This window comes from Filicampus tigris, chromosome 17 (genome assembly GCF_054856515.1).
Source record: "Filicampus tigris isolate MCC_2025a chromosome 17, RoL_Ftig_1.0, whole genome shotgun sequence".
Lineage (NCBI taxonomy): Eukaryota > Metazoa > Chordata > Actinopteri > Syngnathiformes > Syngnathidae > Filicampus > Filicampus tigris.
Genome location: NC_141233.1, coordinates 4323028 through 4338569, shown reverse-complemented (window position 1 = coordinate 4338569; position 15542 = coordinate 4323028). Strand labels below are relative to the sequence as shown.

The window sequence follows — 15542 nt, the reverse complement described above, 5'->3', positions numbered from 1 at the left end:
CATGGACTGAGGAGAAGCAGCCAAAATGCTGAGTGGGAAGACAGATGAAGTTGAGTCATGAATAATTATAATATAAGCTCCAAGGACACATTTTCTGGAGCTTCAGAACCTCTAAAACGTTCAGAGCAACATTCCCTGATGCAACAGCAAACCATCTGTTACTGTGAAAAATCTAATGTGCAACGTGCCATCTCCATCCTCATTAGGGTTGCGGGTGAGCTGGAGCCTATGCCAGCTGTCTTTTTGCGAGAAATGGGGTACCCCCTAGATAAAGTTCCATGCTTGCCTGATTGCTTGCCCGCTGCCTCCTGAGAGCTGACACCAATTTTAGTAATGATGTCATTTTTACATGCAAACTTATTATATAAGTGCCAAAGTTAAGCTCGTCCAAGTGTCACTTTAATAGGCCAATTATTTTTTCAAAGAATATGAATAAAGAATTTCTTTTTTGGTCCATTAGTGCTTACAACAGTAACGATATGAATAACAGGAAGAACATTTGATTGTTTTACAGTGCTTAGACCTTTACTACTGTAACTTTTTAAAAATGTTACAGTCGAGAGATCTTTAAGTTACTGAAGTTGAAGTTATTGGCAAAACACGATTTTTGCATGTTACTTTTTACCATGACATTTCTTCGACTCCATTGTTTTTTTTTTTGGCATGAAGTGATGACTTTTTAGAGACCAGATTTTACCATGCATTGCAATTCATAGCTATGACGTTTCAGAAAAATAAGAGACACCTGTTGCTGAACCTTACCCTTAATTCATGAATATTTTAAAATATATTACTATTACTATATTGCATATTAAGTTATTGTTATCAGTTTTACAATTATTATGAAAACCTAATGTGCTGGAGAAAAAAACGCGGACAGATTTAGGATCAGCGCAAAAAAGTTACTTTTGAAAAGTTTACTTGCATCACTGATTAGAAAAAATAGTCAAGTTGTTGCACCTGTTTTCTGAAGCTGAGTCGTGATTGGTTGTTACTTGAGCCCTGAGCAGTTGTGATGTCATTTTCAGTTAACAGCAAGTGACAAAATGGCTGGCCCCTGAGAAGGATAAAAACAGCTGGCTTTTGCTGCTTAATTCATACTCCACATACAATCATATTAATCAAAATATCACAAAATATCAAGTTTAGACTAGTGAGGCTGCATATAACTTATTATTATAAAGATTTTTTTAGGTGTTGACTTCCCCTTTAAAGAAGACAGAAGCTGAGATTGGGCAACATCGATAATGCCACATAACCGGAGCTACAGTAGGTCGGATAAATTGCCAAATTTTCTCCTGGGAAGAGACGCTTCTAATTACACATCATTTGTAGCCTCTCTGCAAACCCGACACTAAAGACAGGACAATTAAGCATTTGCCACCCTGCAGCATGCCTTGGGTACCATGTGCCAAGTCTTCAGGGCGCCTGCGATGAGACGGGGGTTTTGTGATGACACGTTCTAATATCCAGGCTGAAATTGCAGGTAGAAAGAACGTCAGCACCCTCACTCATTTCTTCATCACGCGCGCATCATGTGATCCTCCTCGGGGGTAGTTCCCATGATGCTTGCCAACATGAGCGTGATCTGTGGAGTCTGGAGATGAGACAACACTGTGATTTCTCTTGAGTTGAGGGTGCAGATGCAGACACGCCACCTCGTCCTCTTGTCAAGGGCGATGATTGTTTCTTACATGCAGGGTGGTGAGAGCAGTTGTGAGAATAAAATCGGAGACACATACAAAATACTTTACTGGCTATGCTCATGAATCATAAAAAGAGACTCAGTCTGTGTTTGTTTTTCACTCGGGCTACTTCCTGGTTGGAGGATAGCATAATATGTTATAAAAAAGGTATTATATTGACTCCCACTAAATTTGAAATAGAACCTCAAAAAGGTAATCATATTCGGCAGAATATTTTGATTTAGCTGTATAGGCCGGTCTGCCTCTATTTTTAAATGGACGTCCGTCTGTGAGTCCGATGAAACTTTCACTCGCCCACCCGCCGAAAGATATTTTAACAGAAATAGTGACTCACTGTGCTTTGGAAGCCTGCCTGCTGGCTTTGACAGCCTGGTCCCTCACTCAAATCTGTCTCTCAAGCAACAACAACTCACTAATTTGCTCCCCGTTCGCCGGGGCCTTCGAAGCCTCCCTGTGAAAAATAGACTAATGATGGACTACAGTCGGATGGAGGGCTAAATAAAGGGGTTTCCGTCTATGCTTAATACGTCTATTTTCATTTTTTTTCTGTCGTTCGTCAACAGTCAGCAAAACGGGCGTCCGTCAGTGACGGATAAACGGACTGGTCCGTCAGATAGACGGAACGCCCACCTTTGTCTAGTAGTTGCAAAGGCGTCAGCAAATTCCGTGTGTGGACGGTAAGAAAACAGAAAACAATGGCTGCTGGCACATATGGTTGCGCACAATGTCGTGTACCTGTATTTACGAGAATGGAACTGAGGATCATATTTCACCATTAAAAAAAAAAAAGGATCTTTTTTTTCTCTCCATATGTTCTGTGATAATAGCATACATTTTGGCATTGACAAAGAAAAAGTAAATCTCATGAAGTTATGACTTAATTTCAACGTCCATACATTGTCTTTGATGGGAAATTTGGTCCCACCCAAGATGGCCGCCATGTAGGCATGTCCATTACCCAGGCTGCTACAGCACGCAACCGCTTGTAGTCTTCATATCTATGGTAACTATATTGCTGTAACATATGCTTATTGCAATATTTATGGTGGTAAATGACATGGGGGACACGTTGTATAGATTTATAATACATTTTCGGTCATTTGTTGAGTTTCAGGGAATTTGCATGAACCTATGCTTACACAATAATGAAATCATAATTCCAGTGAATATTTGCATTGAAAAAAACCCTTCTAGGCCATAAATATAAAACAATCAAATGAGAGACACTAACTACGCCGATAACTGATCATGGCATGAACGTATATCCAAAGTTGAAATAGGAAAAAGTCCAGAAACTAAATCACAGTAAGGCTAAAGGTATTTTAATGGCTTCCCTGATGTACCACTGATATGCAACAGGCACAGAACATTGTCAAACCTTTTTCAAATCCATAATGGCTCTAAAACAACAACAAAAGGTTTGTGTGTCACTATATGTTACTTACAGGTATGTACAGTGCAACATTCTTACAAAAGTCCACATATTTGTTTTTCCAAACCAGATTTCATTTTACCAAATGTGTTTATGCAGTAAAAAAGTGTGTACAAAAGTAAATTCGAAATGTCATAAATAAACATTTACATGGAAGCTTTTCTCAGCATGTCAAAATGCTAACAGCAGGTGTTTGGCATATTCTATTCCATTGATCGTCTATGTGTGAAGCACGAGGTGGGCATCAGCAATTAATTCCAATTTTTTTTTTTTTTTGAAAGTTTCAGTAGCGTCTTTTCTTGCGTTAGCACAAAGCTGGTGCACACTGTGAGGTGGTCGCCTGCGGATTGTCTTTGCGCTCCGTCAGTTTGAGAATGACGACTCTCCTCTGGAGTGACTTCACCTCTGGTGGTTGCTCGGGCTCAGGCGGTGCCAATTTTTCGCTAATTAAGTCCCGGGGGTCCTCTGGCAAGTATCGCCCCTCGTCTGCCAGGCGCAAGGGGCCGAGCTCCTCCGACAGAGTGCCACCGTCTGGACAGTGAAGGAGCAGTTCTTTCACAACTTCACAGTGTCCACTTTCTGCCGCCAGGCGGTATGGGCTGCGTTGGGCCCGGGTAAGTTTTTGAGGATCGGCGCCTTCTTCTATTAACATCTTGACTGTGGCCAGGTGGCCTCGCTGGGAGGCCAAGTGGAGAGGAGTAAATCCTTGGCGGTTCTCAGCGTGGATAATCGCGTGGTGTTTGATCAGGAGGCGGGACGTGCTTGTGTGACCGGTTTCTGCCGCAACATGCAAGGGCGTGTTTAACTCCAAAGTTTTCATGTGAATGTCCGCCTTTAGTTCGATTAGGATTCGGGCCACTCGGTACTGCCCCCTGTGGCAGGCTAAATGCAGTGCCGTGCGGCCGTCCGTTGTCTGGGCGTTGATGTCGGCGCCCGCCTGCTTTACCAGCAGTTTCACGATTCCCAGGTGACCCTGCCAGGCCGCAAAGTGCAGCGCCGTCCAATTGTTTTTGCCCTTGATGCGGACGTCGGCGCCACATCTCAGCAGCACGCGGACGACGTTCTCCTGGCCGTGCTGGCAGGCGACGTGAGCGGCCGTGCGTCCCTGACCGTCGATCTCGTTGATGGACGCCCCCCTGTCGAGCAGCAGGCGCGTCATGGGCTCGTCGCCATTCTGGGCCGCCCAGTGCAAAGCCGTGTACTGGTCCTCATCCTTGGCATTGACGTTGGTGCTCCGCCGGCCGAGCAGGAGTTCCGCCAGGGGCTTCAAGTGCTTCTCGGTGGCCACGTGGAGGGCGGTGGAGCCACGCGCGTTGGCGAGGTTGGGATTGGCGTTGTTCAACAGAAGGAACTTGATGGCTTCCTCGTTGTCCATGGTGACGGCGTGATGGAGGAGGCTGCCTCCTCCGTCGAGGAGAAGGTCGACATCCTGCGGCTGGAGGATCTTCATCAGCTTCGCAATGTCCTTTGTTCTGATGGCGTCGCATAACTTCCTTTTGTGGACCTCAGTGGAATCTATGTAGTAGGAAGAAGAAGCCACTTTAAACCCACTACAACACTAGCAGCTGCTATTCTTCTGTGTTCGACGTCGAGGTTAACTCTTACCAATGGTGCTTTCCTTCTCAAAAGACAGCGTTATAGAGTCTTGCGAAGAGAAGGCTGAATCCGCAGAGGACATGCCAGACAGCCTCTTGCAAGTGTTCTCTTTGCTGTGGCAGCTCTCTTCCTTCAGTCGATCAAAGCTCCTGGAGATCCCCGAATCCACCTGGGTCAACAGCTCGGATAGACTGTAGTCTTTTTCAGGCAGCATGGCCGAGATTGGACGGACTAGTTGCTTACTGTTTTTGACCTGTGGCGAGAATAGACCAGTTAGGCAATTGTTTTAGTCCAATGCCATTTTGCACAATTGAAGGTTGAGATAATATTTAAAGGGGACATATAAAGGAAAACGGACACCCCAATTGAAATTTTCTGCCCGTGACATTATCAGTTAGGATGGGTGAAGATCAAGAGCCACTTCCTGGAAGACAAGACTGTCGAAAACAATACCATGCAGAACTGCTGCCTCCACAAGTGAAAATGCTTTCATTATTATTATCAGAGCTGGACACTTGACCCTTTTTGCCCATCCAGCCGCGACCCTCCACCCTTGACCTGGGTACCCTTCCGGCCGCGACCCTCCGGCCATATTCATAAACATTGTCGACCCCCCCCCCCCCCAAAAAAAAAGATAAAACAAAAAAACGTGCATGATGCCCCCGCGGGAGAGATGCTAACGGAAGAGGTTTATTTAAAGACAATTAGCTGGCTAACTTACTATTCAAACTCACTGTGGACACGCTTCAAACGCGCCACTTACTCACGTACTTATCCAGCTGCGGACTAAAACACACTTCCCACTTCGGAGGGTCCGACCGGTCCGGCCCAGGGACGGACTGTCCAGCTCTGATTATTATAAATGCTCTCACTTTTTACATTGAACTCTACCGTCAAAAGTAGAAGATAGTTGACAGGGCCACCCTCTGAAACGAGGTGATTTCAGCAGGACAAGAAATGGTTTGTAAATTGCATTATAATTCTTGATCCTTGGGGTATGGAATGTGTTGTTGGAAAAAATGCTTGTCTATTTTAATATCCTTGCTCACCATTAAACATTCCAAAATGACTCATATTAAAAACCAAAATCTGTAACAGACAGATAAATATTCAGTAATAGCTGCCAAGTCTGGTGCCAGGGCACAATGTTTATCTTGTCACAAAATCAACTGTGCGGATGTGACACACAGCAGACAGGCTGAGCAATCCCATCAGTCAACATTCTTTTTCGGCCATGTCACTGTTGTTCTAATCAAACATTTACTCTGAAAATAATTCACAATGTAATAACAGCGTCTGGAGCACCTTAGCAGATGAACTGAGCCATGAAAAAAAACAAACATGGAAACAATCATGGGCAGCAATAGGTAGGTAACATAGGAAAACAGCAGTTGTCTCCTAATCTACTTTTGTAATTAAAAAAGAAAAAAAAACATTCAGAAAACACAAATGATATACAACTTATATATGGACAAGTTAAAAGAATCATAGTACAAAATGGACAATGAAGACAATCGTAGAAAGAAAAACAGCACAGTCTGAAAAGTGGGAAGTACGGTTTATTTAATCCCGTCACTTCTCCATAAAATATTACGTTATTTATAGACCTCACCTTTTATATTACTTTTTTCTTATTCGTATCTGCAGATTAAAGACTGACATTTTTTCACAATTCCTGTGTGATGGGAGTCAACTTTACCTTCAATCAGGTATTGGTACGGGTGTCAACGATACCTTTGATCACAGGATTGGGACGGTCGAGGGTAAAAAATTCACAGGAGCAGATGGGAGCGGGAGAGTCCCTGAGTCAGAGGGGGCGACAACATGTTGTTTTTTGTTTTTTTTATGTAGCAGTCCTCTACAATGGGAGTGGTATGGGAATGGGAGTCATTCTGAACGGGAGCCGGACAGGATGAAGTAATTTTCACCTCGGCGGGGCGGGACAGGGCGGGACAGTTTTTTAATTTTTTTTTTATTTTTTTTATTTACTATGGTTCCGGACGGGTTGGTACTGGATTATTTTTGTGAGAGTCGGATGAGAAGGGAGTAAAAATCCACTCCTGTGTCACCCTCTAATGCATATACACGTGCACACATGCATACTGTATTTACATTTATGTACACACTAAATTCTAAATACATGTACACACACAGTACATATCCACAAATAAATGCTATTTTTGATCATAACTCATCATTGTGGTGACCAAACATTTACTGTATTATATGTTATTATATATATGTTATATTACAAACATATACCATATTAATACACTAAAGAAGAAGAAAATTATATAATGCCAGCTGACCAGGCATCTTCCCTGTATGCCAGGTGGCCAATCCAGCCCCGATCGTGTGTGCTATCCTTAATCTGTCACTTCCATGTGTAAACCTTTACAGTTATTTACAGTGACCATTTAGTTACTTTTCTTTCAAAGCACTGCTAATGCCCACGTAAATAAGGCACTTAACACCTACCTGGTGGTGAAGGGACAGCTCGTCACAGGAAGTAGACTCAGACTCTGGCAAGGTCGGAGTCTTGGGTTCCTCTTGAGGTTTACAGCACAGAGCTTCAGCTTCCGATGTGATGTCTGGAACAATCATGAATCATTAGTCAACATTTAGGAATAACAGCGATGACATGATGATGGGAGATGATGGGAATCAAATCCACGCCGTCTTTGCGGAAGGCAGCAGCGTGTACCATGACGACAACTAAAGTAAAGTTAAGCGAAGCTATGTCAGAGCTCAGTTTCGCCTTACCCGATCTTTTGTTTCCTTTCAAGTCACACTTTCTGTTTCATACATATTATTAAATCGCATTAACTCTTCAATTGCATTGCATTTTAAAACCTGTACTTTTATTGTTCTGCTTGTTTTTCATTTGTTTTTAAGTTTTAAATTCTTACTACACCTGTACTGTAAATCAATGTAGGACCATTGTCTGTTAAGATTGTTGTATAAATAAACATCACTTAAATTAAAGTACTTTTATATCTCAATAATGGGGCCGAAACCTTCTATGTCAAATTTGAGTAAATTTCACATTTCTTCATAAATCTATGCAATTTGCCAGGCCAGTTGTTATTTATGCAAATTACTGGCCAATCTAAAGTGCTGAAAATGATCCTGCTCTCTTTTGATGATGGAATGTTAATGTTTGAACCAATATTTTTGGAGTGATGATTTTGGAGGTACGAGGATTCCACTTGAGGCCAGCAATATACAAAAAAATAAAATTAAATGAACTAAAGGTTTATCAGGGGTGTTATAACCACCAATGCAGCATTAGTCAGCCCAACCACAAAAAAAAAAAAAAAAAAAAAAAAAAAGACAGGAGAGTGTAGAGATATAGCCAAAAAAAAGGGGCGTTGATGAGGAAGCCAGCTTACACTGGAAGCTGGGTCTGGCCTCAGGACTAGTTGCCCAACAGCGCTGCATTAGACTCATGAAGCCAGTGCAGGTAGTAGGCCGATTGCGGGGCACTGCACCAAGATCCGGACGCACCCCTTTCACCACCTTCACCATGATCTGCAAAATGTTGTTCTCTCCTATGGGAAAACAGACAACACAAAAAACAACTTCAACATTTGCACCCTTTCTTAGTAATAATGTATAATATCAAACAAAGTCCACAGGTTTGAATCACAGCTTCTAATAAGACCCATTCGGTTATTTTCTACAGCACTTAATCTCATTTTGATCACGGGTAACTTGGAGCCTATCCCAGCTGATTGCGGCCAAGAGGCGGAGTACATCCCGGACTAGATGCCAGCCAATCACAGGGCACATTTAGACAAACAACCATTCGCGCTCACCTTTCATCTAGAAAACTCACACAAGCACAGGGAGAACATGGAAACTCCACACAGCAGGGCCTGAGCAAAGATTTGAACCCAAAACCTCAGAACTGTGAGGCAGTTGCGCAAACCACTAGGCTATCGTGATGCTTTATTTAACAATAAAAATAATTTAATTAGGTACAGCGAATTCAAAATTGGTTTCAGGAGAAGTTGCTACAAATAAAGAGAGGCGCGTTAAATCTGCAGATGAGTAGCAACTCCAGGAATAAAAAAGAGCAACACTATCACAATTTCTGGCTTACACTGTAAAATGTAATTGTACATCTTACTTTGAATAAAAAGTGCCCTTTACTCATTTTACCTTACTCTGTTGTTACGCTCTCCTCACTTAAACTTAGTAAAGACAACTTTCCACTGAGGCAAGTAAACAAACTTGTCAGCTGCAAGTCACCTATACTTAGAAGTAGAGAGACTCGGCAGCTTTCGGAATTTCTCGTTGAATACACATGCGCAGTTGCTCACTAAGGACATGTTGAGGCAGCCGACCCTCAGCGAGCGGGAAGAGACATGAGAAATGGATGATGCACAGTGTCACGGTAAGTTGAACTGGTATTAAACGTAGAAAATGTATAGTTTGTATTTTTGTCGTGTACTTTATTCGTTAGTCCAACTTGGAAGTTAACTTTGTTTAGCTAACGTGTGAAGATCAACGTTAGCATGTGAAATAAAAACTTAACGTTAGCATGTGAACGCTCAAGTTAACCAGCCCTTCACGTAATTATCATGTTAAAAAAAAAGGGTTCATTTAAAGGTGTAGTTTCAGAAAACACAGCACGCATGTTAGCGGTTGAAAGAGCAACTCTTCTGATTTTTCTGGGCCGCTCTTCAACTCGGCAAATTGGGGGTAAGGTTACTGTCGAAAGTTTTGTGTGTGTACACATACAAATCGTAAACATATTTAAAATGTGTGTGTGTGTTAGTCTTGTAGTTTTGTTACTGTGGAATGCACTTTTTCAGTTTGTTTGAATGGAAATGTTTGAATCTAACTTGTTAAACTGCAATTTAGGTATGATCCCAAAAACTAATCTGTGACTAGTTGATTACTAAAATAATCATTTGTGGCAGCCTTGTGAATGAATTAAACAATCTGCTAATGATTTATGAATGTCCCATATTTACCTGAATATCTAATTTCAGAAAATAGCTTACTTTTAGTGGCTGTCTTGTGTTTTCTGGCATAAAAAATTAAGATGACATCTGACCATGTAATTTAGGCTGTATTGCTGCTACAGGTTTTAAGACTGCGATGACCCATGCGTGTCTGACAGCGCCATTGGAATCCTGACCATCGTTCCTGAGGACGAACCCATGTCCCTTGACTAACTGCACCTTCAGTCATTTTGGAAGGAAGAATTGCAATGGGTGACCTTGATAATGTTCCACATGCCATGTGCTTGCTCTTTGGACTCATATACGCCCTGAATTTGGAGTATCCTCAACTGAAGAACACCTTTGACTTCATCCAAAGTGTGCTTCTCTCACTTGGACATAAATCACTTAAACCAAAAATACAATCACTTAAAAATATTCTCATGCAGTGAATGTGACATCTTGGGTCACATTGAAACCATTCCCCTTATTGGAAAGGTGTTTTTATTTAATTTTATTTATTTTTTGTTAAATCCTTTCTGTGAGAGGGAACCTCATCGCCACAATTCAGTGAATTGTTTTATTTTCATCCATCCATTAACTATACCGCTTATCCTCATAAGGGTCGCAGGGCGTGCTGGAGCCTATCCCAGCTGTCTTCGGGCAGTAGGCGGGGGACACCCTGAATTGGTTGGCAGCCAATCGCAGGGCACACCGAGACAAACATCCGCACTCACAATCGCACCTAGGGGAAATTTAGAGAGTCCAATCAACTTACCATGCATGTTTTTTGGAATGTGGGAGGAAACCGGAGTACCCGGAGAAAACCCACGCAGGCACGGGGAGAACATGCAAACTCCACACAGGGAGGCCGGGATCTAACCCACGACCTCTGAACTGTGAGGCGGACGTGCTAACCAGTCGCCCACCGTGCCGCCTTGTTTTATTTTCTTGTGGAGAAACGTGAACACTGCTTCACTTTCGTTTTCCCTTTTGTGACATGATTGTTCTGTAGCTGGTTATCTCAGACTTAATATTTGTTGAAAGTCAGTGTATAGTGTAGTTATAAACTCATCCATTAAGAATTTGAAACAGAAAGCGCTGAGGGGTTTTTACTATAGGAGCTGTCTCAAATATCAGAATTACAGTTATAGATTATTTAAATATGTAAGTTAACTTTCTCATAATTTTACATGTTTTTATGACTTTTTGGAAACTTCCTGCAATTTTTGCCTCATGGTGTGATTTTTTCTTTTTCACTTTTGATGTGACATAAAGAGCAAAGTCAAAAAAGTTTGTTTTAACTGTTAGTTAAAAACTGTATTGGAACCAGAATGCAATTCATTTACTCAGTGGGTCAGAAAGATTTAAGAACCCCTATATGTAAGGTAAAGTTACATATTTTTCAACATGGACTCTATTTTACATGTGTTCTGAACAAAAAAGCTAAATGATTCAACTTCATTTTCCATTCAATATGTTGTCTGTCTTTGTTTCATTAGCTCATCAGGTGAAGTTCATCTTATCCGAACAAATCAAGGCAATCGGTTTCCTGATACTTTTCTAGTAATGTGAATGCTTGAACTTGAAAGGAAAACTTAATTTTACGAGTGCAGCTTAACTAACATAACTCATGGGTTTAAGTAGTCAAAATTGACATTTTAAAGTCAACTTAACTTTTAATTTTCTGTTTTATGTACTCAGGTTTACTGCCATTATGTAAGTCTTATCTTAACAAAGTTATTTTCAGTAATAACAACTTAAAATTAGATATCTACTTTACTTGGGAATTTTGAGGCAATCCGTTTCCTGACTTTTTTTTTTTTTAGGTAAAGTGAACTCATTACATTTTACAGTGTAGTCTAATTGATTTTGTTAAGCCAAAAGTAGGCCGGTAAGCACTTTTTCATTAGGGCGCCAACCTGGCCACCATGTAAACATTTGTTCTAGAGCCACTTTAGCTGCATTGCTACCTGAGAAAACAAAATACACCTTACTTGTTAGATTAGCCCTGTCAATTTATGTGCGCTGGAATTTACAAGGCAAACGCGCGCGTGCACACACACACAAACACAACCTAATGTGACACAATGTCCTGACTAGACATTACTAAGGCAAATGTCTAACATGGTCAACTAGAATAGGGATTCTAATAAAGATTGGATTTGGAGTTTTCTTTACTTCATGGCTCTATTCTGACTTTACAACTTTTCTATAAATTGGATTTTCTCTGTAATAATACTTTTTCTCTAGTATTCAAATATTACATTGGTCTTACCTTGATAGGGTTTCTTCTGAGTGAGGATGCCCCAGATGACAATGGAAAAACTGAAGAAGAAAAAAAAACAAAAAAAACGAGCATAGGTTTTACATTACAATGCTGTTAACAGAGTTCCCTATATATTTAGCAGAAGACAGAGTAAAAGTTTATTCAAGGGTTTTAAAAAAAATCCAACCTGTATATGTCATGTTTGGTGTCAGACACTCTGTCTTTCTCAATGATGCTTTCGGGTGGCAGGTAGGCGATGGTGCCGCAGAAGCCGTCCCTACTGATGTCATCGGCGCGTGACAGACCATTCCAGCGAGCCAGGCCAAAATCTGATATCTGAGACAGAGAGACCAGATAAGGAACCTTAAACAGAAGACCCCGGCTAGCCATCTCGTAGGGTCCTTGTGACTAAATTTCCATGCGGAAAGTGGCAGCAAAGCTCTAGGGCCAAGTCCCGGCATGCAGCAGAGGCAGAAGAGGCCCTTCATAGTGGAGTGAGCGCACCCACGCACAGTCACACACATACACAGATATAGTCACAATGTGCTTTCTACAGGAACTAAAGGAATCCTGTAGGGACAAGCCTGGAAGAGGTGTTTACATGCAGCTATTACAGTTAAATTGATGGTTCCCACCTATTGCATTCATTTCAGTTGAGCTGCTCAGTAAAAAGGAAAGTCTGTTAAGAGTGAAATCCGTCATATTCAAACAGATGAACGGGACAGACAAACCAGTGCACTGCTGGAATGCTATTTTATCAACAATACAATTGTGAGTTTTTTGAGTGAGCTTGAAGGCAGGGTCAAATTACTAGGTACTTTTGTTGGCAAAAATAACTTTTCTTCAATCGTCAATTTCATAATACCATCACAGGCAGTTCATTGGTTTGTTCAAACTTCCTCTTCCACTTCTTTTTAATTTAACTTCTGTCTCAGCAAAAATAATCTTTTGCAGTCTGGAAATAAACAAAATACATTTGCTTTTTTCATTCAAGTGAGAATGTAAACTGCCACAACTATGACAATGACAGAGGTTACTGTTTTACATTATTGATCAGACAGTATTTACAACAGAAAATATTTTCATTGTACTTTGTAGGGCTGTGCAATTAATCGAAATTCAATTACAATTACGATTATTACACTCCATGATTACAAAATTGGCATAATCGTAAAAAACGATTCTTAGTATTCGTTTGTGTCCAACGGACTATGTTTGTTTACACAAGGAAATCATACTTTTAATTCTATAATGCCGGTCCTTAAAAATGTCTTCACATGAACGGTGGCTAAAACGTTTATAAACTTTATAAAAATAATAAATACATATGGTGCAATGATGGAAAATAAGTGCTAAGTAAATATGCTGATAATTTTGTCAAAGATTTACTATTTTGAGGCATTAATATTAATTTGTGAAATCGCTACACCTTGATTTTTGTGAGGTTAGTACAGTTATAGCCATGAATGCAATGGTACAGTATAGCGATGCTAAATATGAAATAACCATGGCAACGTATCGTATTATTTTATGCTTATAATGGGGCCAGTCCAGCTTTGACATGGCCAGTCCAGTGTTTTCAATTTTCCCTAATGTGTTGGTGAATAACACATAGATCTTAATGATAAAAATCATGTGGTATGGCAATACAAAGTTTGGTGTGGCTCCACTATGGAATGGTTCAATCTCGGTGGAGTTCTGTGCTCTAATGAGTACTGTTCTAGTTGTGTGTTGAATCACATTTTTCCATCAGTGTAGGTGGGAACAAAAAAAAAATACCTTGACGTGGTAGTGTGCATCCAGCAGGATGTTAGCAGGCTTCAGGTCCAGGTGGAGCAGGGGTGGGTTCATGCAGTGTAAGAAGTTCATCCCTACAGCTGTCTCGTGGATGATACGGAAGCGGAGCTCCCAGGGCAGCGGCTCCGTAGCCAGAAGGGTTTCCAGGGAGCCTGTCTCCATATACTCCATGACCAGGCCCTGAGGATCCTCGCAGATTCCATACACAGGCAAGATGTACCGGAACTTGGCTGCTTCCATTTTCTTGGCCTCCTCCAGCAACTCTGATCGCTCCCTGAGCAAAGTGAATAGACCACATTATAAAGATTTCAGTTTCACTGGCTTGACTGACTGCAATAGATAAAAAAAAATGAAAAAAAAAAAAACGAAAAAAAAAAAAAATATATATATATATATATATATATATATTACACCCACACACAGACACACGCACACACACTCACACGCACACCCACACACAGATATAACTTGCAATGCTCATCTGTTTTAGTCACATATTTTAGTGACACTCTTAGAAAACATTAACCAAATCGCTTGGAGGTTCATGCTTTGCTCACTGACCTGTAATATTTGATATAACCTCAGGGCCAACAGAAATTTCAGAAGCCTGCATGTCATGCTGACCATACTGACAGTTATGGTAAATGTTTACTACCATTAACCTTGGAGCCGTGACCTTGTAGACTTTTAGAATGTTTCTAGGATTAACCATTGGATGCATGTGGATAAAGGCTGAAAAGTCAATCAAATTCAAATTGACAGTGCAGTATAGCAGAATGCAATTTTTAAGTCTTAAGCTTTTGCCACCCCCCCCTAAAAAAATAAAATAAAATAAACAACAACAAATAAAAAAAATGGCTTCATTTCGGTCACCTGATATGCTTTATTTTTATACTATGGGACCCATATTAACATACATTAATCAAGGTTTCAGGAAACATGAAAAGTTGAAGTGATAAAGCCAAAGCATTGTTTGCATTATTGTTGTAATCTGATTTACTGACTAAATAAACTGTCTTTCATATTAAGTCAGGCTTCATGTGCCTTTATTTCAGCATAGGTTTAACCTATTAGTCCAGGGATGTCAAACTCAATTTTGTCACACCGCCTTCGCGGGCCACATAAAATGATATCGCGTGCCGGGCCTTGAGTTTGACACCTGTGTATTAGACCAAAACATTTATGAATAATAAATCTATTGTTTATTGTAAGACAGATGAATTTATTGCTTGTTTTTGTTTAAAAAAAAATATATATGTGGGAAGAGGACCTTGAAAATAATAATTGCATATGAAATCACAAACGCAAGATTAAGGGGAAAAAAAGATTTTTTTTCTTCAAAATCATTCCACCCTAATGTGTATTGTGCTTTTCACTGTCCAGTGGCTCTGCTACGGCTTTGAGGACATTCCAGATGGGACTGGAATGCAACAGGTGAGTGAGCGCTTGTGTATTGCTCAACCTTTGCTCAGCTGCCGTTATCAGTCCGCTGGCCCCGTTGACATCACCGCAACACAACTGTGCGGGTCATTCATGCACTCAGAGTACATATCTCGAGCAAAAGCGGTTTTAAAAATACAACCTCTTAACGGGGCTTAGATAAAATAAATTCTTTTCGTTTTTGGAATGCGTGGGAAAGGCCAAACTAACTGAGTAGGAATTTCGCCTTGAGTAAATGAAAGACGCTCCTGTTCAGTGCAACATGTATCTTACATATAGTATTAGGATGTCCTAATAGGTAAGAATTGCAGTTTCAATCAATAAACCACGTTGGGGAAAAAAAGTCTCAT

General features: G+C 40.7%; 1 protein-coding gene across 1 annotated transcript in view; it reads right to left on the bottom strand.

The window, feature by feature from the left end:
• Positions 1 to 3006: 3006 nt before the first annotated feature.
• Positions 3007 to 15542, bottom strand: part of ripk4 (receptor-interacting serine-threonine kinase 4) — a 16937-nt gene continuing 4401 nt past the window's right edge. Inside the window, exons 2-8 of the mRNA XM_086012203.1 lie at positions 13735 to 14026; positions 12143 to 12291; positions 11965 to 12014; positions 8127 to 8285; positions 7213 to 7325; positions 4744 to 4987; positions 3007 to 4653 (exon numbers count right to left, since the gene is read on the bottom strand). Of these exons, the coding sequence (XP_085868329.1) occupies positions 3443 to 4653; positions 4744 to 4987; positions 7213 to 7325; positions 8127 to 8285; positions 11965 to 12014; positions 12143 to 12291; positions 13735 to 14026 (2218 nt within the window). The 3' untranslated portion in view covers positions 3007 to 3442. The remainder of the gene's footprint in view (positions 4654 to 4743; positions 4988 to 7212; positions 7326 to 8126; positions 8286 to 11964; positions 12015 to 12142; positions 12292 to 13734; positions 14027 to 15542) is intronic.